The following is a 10,545-nucleotide window of genomic DNA, read 5'->3' as shown; positions in this document are numbered from 1 at the left end:
CAGGAAGGATCCTGGCATAACTCCTATTCAGAGTCATCCAAATGATGCCTTCCAATATGGCCATTGTTACTAAAAATAACAAGATCATTAAATGACTCTTTTTCAAAAACTACTGAACAGAATTCAGCTAATTAGACAGCATGGCATAATGGCCTTCCAATTTTATATTGTTCTTATGACCAATTCAACAAAATTTGAAGAATTGTTGACAAGATGCATTGGGCTTTTTGTTTAAGTCTATTATGAACTAAAGTATTTATGTATGGAAATATTTTCTAGAAACTTGTCTTCAAGGATTATTCTGAAGCAAATAACTTGGAGGAAATTCCATGTATTCATAGGAACAGTCACTGGTTTTAGTCTAAAAGCCTCATATCATCTTCTATTTCCAATGTAGCACACACAATGGCTGACTTGGATGTCTATGTGATGAAAAATAATCAGACTGCTAAGTTGACATCGCTGCCTTTCCTCTTCTACAACTGTTCAAATTTCTCAAGGTAAGAAATATTACAGTTTGATTCAGTTTTCATTGTAAATATTTCTATCTCTCCTGCCTCCAGGCCACTGAGTGAGCTAATGGTTTGTCCCAGTGTCTGTGATGAATTGGTTAACAGCTGCTTGTTGATGCATTGCTGATAAAGATATTGTCATTAGATTTGAAATGTACTCTGATCTGATCAACATTTTGGATTTATTTTTGTCAAACATCAGGGTATATGGATAAGTTAATTGACTGATTGGCTGTCATGCATGTTATCAGCTAGGATGCCAGTTGAGATTAGGTATGGTCCTGTGCTCAGCAGGCATCATCTGTTGTTCAGTTTCTTTCAGTTTCTTTTCAAACAATACTTGACCTGTTTCAAGTAAAATGTCAGAATGTTTCCCATGCCCACAGAGCATGTTATGATATTGACCATTATCATGTTTTATTTGGGATACAAAACGCCAGTTTGACACCATCTACATCATTACTTTGTGGATGGCTTGAACTGGGATAATGATAGAGTTTATTGATTTTGGGTCAAAAGGTCATAGGTTATAGTCACTGTGACTAAAAATTGATTTCTACACAACAACATTAGTTCTAAGTCACAGATCTGGACCAAAAATTTTGTTGAGTGAAGAAGAAAAGTTAAATGTCAAGGTCATTGTGACTAAATGAAGAAAATGGGTATTTGCACAAAATTTTCTGTTATTGACCACGAACCTTCACTAAATTATGTGGATGACTTACTCTTTGGGCAAGACAGAAGTCCATTGATTTTTTATTGGTCAAGAAGAAGAAAAATAGTTTTAGGATTATATTTACCTTAAATGAAATTTATGGAGTGCTTGCATGTAAGGTACGGAGGAAGTAATTGGGTCTAAATGTCAAAGGTCACATGTGTAATAAATAAAACATACAGATTTTGGGTCAACTATCATGATCATGGTAGGTACAATAAGAAAATAATGTTTTTGCACAATAAGTTTGGTTCTTGATTGCATACCTTGACCAACAGGTCCAGTCATTGAGACACAGTGGTCAGTAATTTCCAGAGCCAGCCATACCCTACTAGTGCCTACATCAAGAATTATTGGTGGGCATTCAATATAATTTTCACAGTTCTCTTGATAATACAAGTAGACAAAACAATGTCTGGCTTACAAATTAGATTTGATATAGATGTTAGTTTGCTTATTTAGATAGCCTTTATAGATTTCAATGCCAATTTGCCAATGTATGCAAATTTTCTAAATTTTAATATTTTTTGAACTTTTACTTTTTGATCGGCATTGGGTCATATTTTTGCAAACACAAATTTAGTCATGCTTTTGAATTTTAGCATAGTGCATTGTTCATTAAATGTTCACACCATGCATGTAGTATTGGCATGGCTGGATGTATTTAGCATTGGTATGGCATGGCTGGATGCATGTAGTATTGGCATGGCTGGATGTATGTAGTATTGGCATGGCTGGATGTATGTAGTATTGGCATGGCTGGATGTATGTAGTATTGGCATGGCTGGATGCATGTAGTATTGGCATGACTGGATGTATGTAGTATTGGCATGGCTGGATGTATGTAGTATTGGCATGGCTGGATGTATGTAGTATTGGCATGGCTGGATGTATGTAGTATTGGCATGGCTGGATGCATGTAGTATTGGCATGGCTGGATGTATTTAGTATTGGTATGGCATGGCTGTATGCATGTAGTATTGGCATGGCTGGATGCATGTAGTATTGGCATGGCTGGATGTATGTAGTATTGGCATGGCTGGATGCATGTATTATTGGCATGGCTGGATGCATGTAGTATTGGAATGGCTGGATACATGTAGTATTGGCATGGCTGGATGTATGTAGTATTGGCATGGCTGGATGTATGTAGTATTGGCATGGCTGGATGCATGTAGTATTGGCATGGCTGGATGCATGTAGTATTGGCATGGCTGGATGTATGTAGTATTGGCATGGCTGGATGTATGTAGTATTGGCATGGCTGGATGTATGTAGTATTGGCATGGCTGGATGCATGTAGTATTGGCATGACTGGATGTATGTAGTATTGGCATGGCTGGATGTATGTAGTATTGGCATGGCTGGATGTATGTAGTATTGGCATGACTGGATGTATGTAGTATTGGCATGGCTGGATGCATGTAGTATTGGCATGGCTGGATGTATGTAGTATTGGCATGGCTGGATGTATGTAGTATTGGCATGACTGGATGTATGTAGTATTGGCATGGCTGTATGCATGTAGTATTGGCATGGCTGGATGCATGTAGTATTGGCATGGCTGGATGCATGTAGTATTGGCATGGCTGGATGTATGTAGTATTGGCATGGCTGGATGCATGTATTATTGGCATGGCTGGATGCATGTAGTATTGGAATGGCTGGATACATGTAGTGTTGGCATGGCTGAATGCATCTAGTATTGTCATGGCTGGATGCATGTAGTATTGGCATGGCTGGATGCATGTATTATTGGCATGGCTGGATGCATATATCATAGGACTTGGTGAAATTGTTTGTCAGAAAATACTTCAACTAAAGATTGAAGAGCTTGTTGAAAGCAACGTTAAGGAGAGCTGATATTCCTGCATAATCATGGAAGGGAATAATAGTCCAGAATAGTCCCTTATTCAAATCAGGGCAGTTGGTGCCATAGTATGATATTATTATTTCCTTAAGACTTTGTAACATTGCACTCAAGGTTGATGGAATTCTTTTTATACCAGTGAGCTATAACTCATGTACCACTTAATCTGTGACATCGAACTAACATTGCAGGTGCATATTAAGATGATCATGTGTGTCCAAACTGTATTTATGGTATCCATTTTCCATGATTTATAATCCCAGCTGATCATAGATCAAAATAGCTCTTGCCATGGCCTTCAGTGTAATATCTGCCATCCATTAGTAGAAATTTGTTATTCTACTCCTCCTTACCTGTTGGGAAAAGTGCCACTGAAAGAACAGGTCATCCCAAATACTAGTTGGTTATAAATGATAATAGTGTCCCTTGGGCATCCAATGTGGCAGCAATGGTAGCAATTTCAAAAACCTTGTTACTGTAACTACTTCTTTGTGGATGGGCATGCCATCATGGGTTTTTCTTTAAAAGACTTCCAATAATGTCTTGTTGGTCCAAAGGGAAAATGGTGCTGATCTAATTTCCACTGGTTGACGTGATATCCATCTTGATAATCTTATGATCAATACTCTTTCTGAATAGATGGTGGTATTTACTTGGTCTTTTTGCTACAAGACTTCTTATGATATCTAGTTAGTACCAAATGACAATTGTTGTCTGACACCCATAATGGCTACACTGATGACCATTTGAAAATCTTGCTATCAGCATACCTTCAGAATGTATGGTCATATTGACATAGTATTTTCATGAAAAGAATTCTTATGATGTATAGTTGGTTGTAGTGAAACCGATGCCACTCTGTCCCCCAGTATGGCTGCTATGGTGGCCACCTTTAAAACCTTGTTATCATTTTTCCTACTAAATGGTTTGTCATATAGACATGGGGTTTTCACCAAAAGAGTTGCTTGGCCCCAAACAAAAATTTGGCATCCAATTGGGCTACCATGCTGGCCATATTTAAAATTGTGTTATCACTATTCCTGATAGATGGTCAGGTTGACATGGGCTTTTCATCACAAGACTTATTATGATATCTTGTTGATCCTTAGAGGAAATGATGCTAATCTTACATCCAGTATGATAACCACGATGCCCATCTTGACAACTTCATTATCACTGTCCTCTTAAATGGATGGTGATATAACACAGGGCTTTAACCAAAAGAATTGCTATGTCTGATTGGTTCAGAATGAAAATCATGCCAATCCATCCTTAAATCCAGTATAGCCACCAGATGGTTTCAATCCCAATCTGATAAAGGAAGAAACTGTCTTATTTTGGATTCCTGCAAGTCATCCTGGTCAGTATAGGGTCAGTCCCATCAAATGATTTTTGTTACAAACTTGTTTAAAATTGTGTTATGGACACTAACTTTAGTGCCGTTTCACCTATTGCCACTAACCCTGCATGTATATCTTATGACACTTGGTCACCATAACTTATGTTTCAGGATTTAGGTACAATTTTACATAAATATTGTTCTGATTTTTCCTGTCAGACCTATAACTTTAACCCATCTGACATAAACTTCTACTGGGTTTGCTTGGGAAGAGCATCTGACATTCAAAATAACTGAGTTGAAGAGACATACATTTTTGGGTTAAATAAGATTAGTCACAGTTGTGTATAGGTTTGAATTGCCAAAATATATGTCCTATTGTCACGAAAATTACAGTAAGGATGCATCTTTGTACATACTGGAGACATAAGAACTGGGTCATCATGACATTTTCACCTTGATATTGAGCATATGATGTGGCCACAGTGCTCAAATTTCCATACCATTTAACATTTTCATCCAATTTGGCCTTGATAGGTACATCATGGGATTAAGGATCATATGCCAAAACTGGATTGTTATGGCGTACTTTCTACACTGTTTGAAAGATATCAATGAATGCCAAGGTGATGGGTATATCTTGTGTGTTTCAGCTCATGAACAACTTTGGTTTATATATAATCACAAGACGTTAAAGTGTCAAGTAAAAATCTACTGATAATTTTTGATGCATTTTGACAGCATATTGTATATTTAGTATCTACTTACACCAGTATTAACACAGACTTAAGTTATATAATTGTTATGTACATATGTGAAAGCCACATACAGTCAAACCTGTCACTAATGGTCACTAACTTGAAGAGGCAAAACTGGCTGTTGTGCAAAGGTGACTACTGTGAACAGGTTCACCTTTTAAACTGGTTTTTGAAGAAATACCCTTCACTAAAAACCATTTTATTATTATTATTATTATTGTTGTTGCTGTTGTTTTATGTGCAGTATACAACAAAATCATAGTTACAGGGTGTATGTTGTTCACCCCTAAATTTATGTTCTACACATGATTACTTTATCCAGCTCACCTTATTCCATCCTATAAATGAAATAATCACAGACTTAAAAATTATACATCAGTCTTAGCTTGTTGATTCTATTAGTCAGATGCTTAACTTGCCAAGATCAAAAGACATTCAACTTCTATGTGATGAACAGAAAATCAAAAGTATGGGAAAATAGGAACGAGTCTTCGGAATGAATACTGCACGAACTTGTGAGTGCAGTATATCCTTCCGACAAAACGAGTTTATATTTTCCCATACAAATGCAGTAATCTTTTTATTATATGTTCATTTTTTTTTTATTCAACCTAAGGTTTAATTATTATAAACAAAATACACTACAAGAACCAACGTAAATGAATGAATGCCGTATTCCAAACTAAATACACAAGCGCAGATTTGACATTACAAAATGACATCATTATTAATGCGCACATAGCTCCGCCCAGATAAATTTGAACTTAGTCGCGCGGTCGACATAACTTTCGAAAGAAAATGGCATGTCTAGTTAAAATTGAAATTTGCAGTCATATTGTGAATGACTGGGCACTGCAACGACTTTTCCATTTGATCTGGAGTGAATATATTTTGGTGTTTTGTTTCGATTCGACGAAAGTTTGTGATTTTGGACTGGATTCATCTGTGCAAATTATACATGAAATACATCGGACTGAAGTGGCGCGGGAGATGCGTGTTTACGTCTGCAAATGTGTTGCTGTTTCTGTCACTGAATGTTTGAAATCATAACGTGGGAAAAATATGAAGTCTTTCAATTGCAATTTTCAAAAAGACGCTATGGAATTTAATGTGTATTTCATTTTGAGTGCTGTAAGGAGGATGCAATTGCACTTATAATCGAAATTACAGCACACTTTCAAAATGTGTGATCCAGATTGAAAACCTATGACATGGCTCATGTAATTCGGATTGCAGAATTAAGGAAAACATTTTGAGGAAATTCAGGATGTAAAATTGTACAATGTAAGTAAATTTTATTTTGCCATTCTTATCACCAGCTAAAGAAAACAGTATATGCTTTGTTATTTATAAGGACCGAATCCGTCATTTATACAAGGTAGCTAGCCTAAATCCGTAACATTGTATCAACGCAAAATGTCAAGACAGCTGGGGTTTTTTTGCAGTCCACGAAACATGTTTTAGTTCATTCAGAAACAAATAAACAACCACAACGTAAAGAGCCTCTTACGCGAGTGTACATGATTTGTTTACAAATCAAAAGTGCTGGCGTCTGAGTCCATTGTTTATTTACGAAAGAAAGTAGTTCCTTTATTCACGTGAATGCTATGTGTATTGTGGCGCGCGTTCAGTATCGGGGCATATTGAACGATTCTGTCAATGTAAAGTTAACGGGGGAAAAAATGAGCATATAATAATGAACCTTTATCCACCTTTACCCACCTTTATATAACTTTAATTCATGCTATTTCTATATTTTCAGGTGTAAAAACTGTACATCAGAAAGTGATGGTGGATGTAATTGGTGTGTTTCCAGTAATACAGTGATGTGCAGTGCCAGTGGTTCTTGTTCCACAAATTTTACATACAAACAGGTAATGGGAAGCTCTCAACTTTACTTATAGTTAATTATACACTTACTGCATAGAGTCAGTGGTATATCGGACTGCAAGTGTATTATCTTCCTTCCTTCAAGTCCTTTCCACAACCTTGTGAGCGAAAAGAAATTAGCTTCAGTTTTTGATTGATTGTTGTGAGACCTGGTAGATATTAGTTCATTATTTAAAGATGTGCATATTGAAAAATCACTAATTTCTAGCTCACCAGGCTGTTAAGACCTTGCATCTGTCATGCATCCTTCATGCATAGTCTGTTATCTATTAAGCTTCTTGAAAACCAAATGGTCAATTTTAATGAAACTTACTAGGAATGTTTCTCAGGACTTGCTGTACAAAACTTTTCATTGAATTGTCTCCCTTAGCAATGATGTGGCTTTAATAACAATGAAAATGGAAAATCTATTTTAGACTTCTTTCTAGAACAACTCATTCACTTTGATGAAACTTGGTAGGAATGTTTCTAAAGATATGCTTTGTAAAATTTGTATCAGGTTGGTTCCTCTAGTCATGGTGTGACTTCCTTAGGAACTGATGATAAATCTGTTTTTAACTTATCTAGAATGTCTAAAACGATTTCAATACAAGTTTGTTAAAATGTTTCTTATGATATTCTTGACAAAATTGTGACTTCCATTCCAGCCATTGGAAAATCTGTTTTCATTTGTTTCGCTTGAAAAAGTTATCCAGTTTTGATCAAACTTAGTATCAATGTTTATTTTATTTTGACACACTGTATTAATATTGTGTCTGGGGTGTCTCTCTAATGACAACATTGTGGAATTTTGCATCTAGGTGGAATACTTATTTTAAACTTTTCTTTAAGAAATGACTAAACAAGGTTTGATTAAACTTGTGAGTATTTTTAAGGAATGCTCTATAAATTTTTGCCTTGATTGAATTCTTTAGCGTTAGTGTGGCTTCCTTTGCAGCCAAATGGGAAACCTGTTATCAGCGTGCCAGAACAAGCTAATCTTTTTTGATATAACTAAGTAGCAATATTTCTTAGATCAATCTGTGTCAGTCTTGTGGTTGGGTTGAATCTCCTAGCAAGTGTAGTTTCCTTAGCAACCATATCGAATTCCTGTTTGTAAATTATTCCCCAGAATGGCTGAGCCAGATCAATTAAACATCATGGGAATGTTTGAAGTACATGCTCTTTCAAAACTCTGTTTGAAAGTACATGCATTTTTAAAACTCTGTCTTGGATGTCTTCCCTGCCAATGGTATCACTTCCACTACAGCGATATGGAAAACCATTATTTAAAAATCTTCTTCTCTATCGCAGCTAAGCTAATTGTGATCAAGCTTGGCATAAAAGATTTTAGGATATGCTGTATGAAAATTTGCCCTGGGTGTCTCCTTGGGATGAAATGATACACCTCTGTCATGTATTGATATGATTCACAATACATAACCTACAGTAGGATACATTATTGATACACATATCAACTCGATGGTCTTTTTATCTTTAGAATGTCTCTCATTGGTATGGTGGTGCCATTTTATATATGTTGACATTGATTTTATTTCTAGCAAGCAGATTACAGACAGACAGACCTATCATCTATTCATATGCGATTCTCATACATGACAGGATACAGAAATTTCATTCAGACAAAATACCTCGTGTAAGTGACTTTTATCCAGCCTTTTAGGCCATTTCAGGTTGCTCTATTTGATCAAGTGCAAAACTCATTTTGGTCATCAAGCCCTTTGTTTCAAACTGTGTGAATGCTTTTAAAACATTTTATTATTAATTGTGTGTCTTCACTAAAACATGGTTGGTATTATGGTGTTATCTTCAAAGCAGAAGGAATAGAACAAATTCCTTGTGCAAGGAAAGTATTATGGAGAATAAGTCCAAGTATGGAAGCAAAGATGACTAACAACCAGATCCTTCACATTTTACTTCCTGCAGGTGCAAAACAACTGCTGCAGACACAGACACTCATTTCTGCAATTGAAAAAAAGAAATTATTGACAACACCCATTCTCCTTCTCCAAATTAATAAGGTGACTATAACTCATGGGTTTAGAATCTGTCCCCCTGACGATTCTGTGCTAACTTTTTTTTAAAAAATCCTGTTTCCATATTCAGTAACTTATGACATGTCATTGACAAAGGAGATATTCCACACTTGTTCTCTGTGTGATTTAAGTACTTCACAGATTATTTGATAGCCCAAAGTTTGTCTGATGCTTCGTATTTATTTTGATCAGATTTTAATGTAATGCTTCTAGTGTGCCTCACAGCAAATAAGTTACAGTGTTCTAACTAGTGGTTATTGTTTTACTCTGGAAATGAACAAACAATGACCACCAATCAGAACTGAATGTAACATATTTCTTTGTGTAACACACCAGAAGTGTAGCCCTAATATTCAGTACATGTAGACATAATGTGAAGCATCAGTGAAACTTTGCATAAAAGTGACTGTTAAATGAGACTATCCATGGACACATTTCTGTATCAAAATAAGTTGTTTTTCACTCCTGAGCTTTTGACCTTTTCACAAGGTCATTCACAAGGTCATTCCTCTGACCAAGTTTAGAAGAATTCAACAAATAATTTGTTTCCCTTGAATACAAAATGAAAATTTCAAAAGAACTTGAGTAATGAGAATGAAATCCAAAATAGTCCTAATAGATTTATCACCAGTCCAAATGTATAATGTTTATGTCTGTAGATAATCGCTTACAGTAGGATGACCATATGGACAGGTTTTGTAAAACACTGTCATCCAGAACTGTTAGCAGAATCAAGGAATATTTATCTACAGAAACTTGCAGTGTATACAATTCATATATTCTTATAATAATGGATAACTGTTCTACTGCATGGGGAAACTGTGCCAGATCTCAGCTTGACAGGATTTATTAACTTCAGAAACAAGCAGCATGTATTATTTTAGATGCATTTATTGATCATCCATCAAAAACATTGTTTACAGAACTAAAATAGTTTACAATATATGAAAGGATAGATTTTCACAAGGCAGTTCTTGTATATAAATGTCTACATGGATCTGCACCAGAGTATCTTCAGGGTTTATTCAGGTCTTTTTCAACACAGTACCAGTTGTGATCAATGTCACGTGGAAGCATTCAAGCACCAAAAGAAAGAATATATTTTTTTTTAAAAAAGCTTCCAATTCTCTGGTACAATTCTGTGGAACAAACTCCACTGCTTGTAAAATTTGCTGAAAGTATTACCATGTTTAAGGAGAGATGTAATGAGTATGTTTGTATTTCTAATTGATTATAATGGAATTTAATATCTGAATACTGAACACAGTAAAATAAACAGTAATTGCTGTTATCTTTCATTTAATGAACATTGTTATACTCTTCTTAAGAGGGCCTCAGGGGAGAACAGTCCTTGTCTAAATGAGACACCCTCTATAAATAAAATATTATTATTATTTTTATTATTTTTATTTTTATTATTTTTAT

General features: G+C 35.5%; 1 protein-coding gene across 1 annotated transcript in view; it reads left to right on the top strand.

Moving 5' to 3' along the window:
- The first annotated feature begins 405 nt into the window (after positions 1-405).
- LOC149788892 (plexin A3-like) overlaps positions 406-10,545 on the top strand; it is a 64,777-nt gene continuing 54,637 nt past the window's right edge. Inside the window, exons 1-2 of the mRNA XM_089973564.1 lie at positions 406-500; positions 6,957-7,068. Of these exons, the coding sequence (XP_089829690.1) occupies positions 406-500; positions 6,957-7,068 (207 nt within the window). The remainder of the gene's footprint in view (positions 501-6,956; positions 7,069-10,545) is intronic.

This window comes from Sinohyriopsis cumingii, chromosome 11 (assembly GCF_028554795.1).
Source record: "Sinohyriopsis cumingii isolate HCF-2022 chromosome 11, ASM2855479v2, whole genome shotgun sequence".
Lineage (NCBI taxonomy): Eukaryota > Metazoa > Mollusca > Bivalvia > Unionida > Unionidae > Sinohyriopsis > Sinohyriopsis cumingii.
Note: the sequence above shows the minus strand (reverse complement) of the source record. Positions and strands in the feature narration are given on the sequence as shown.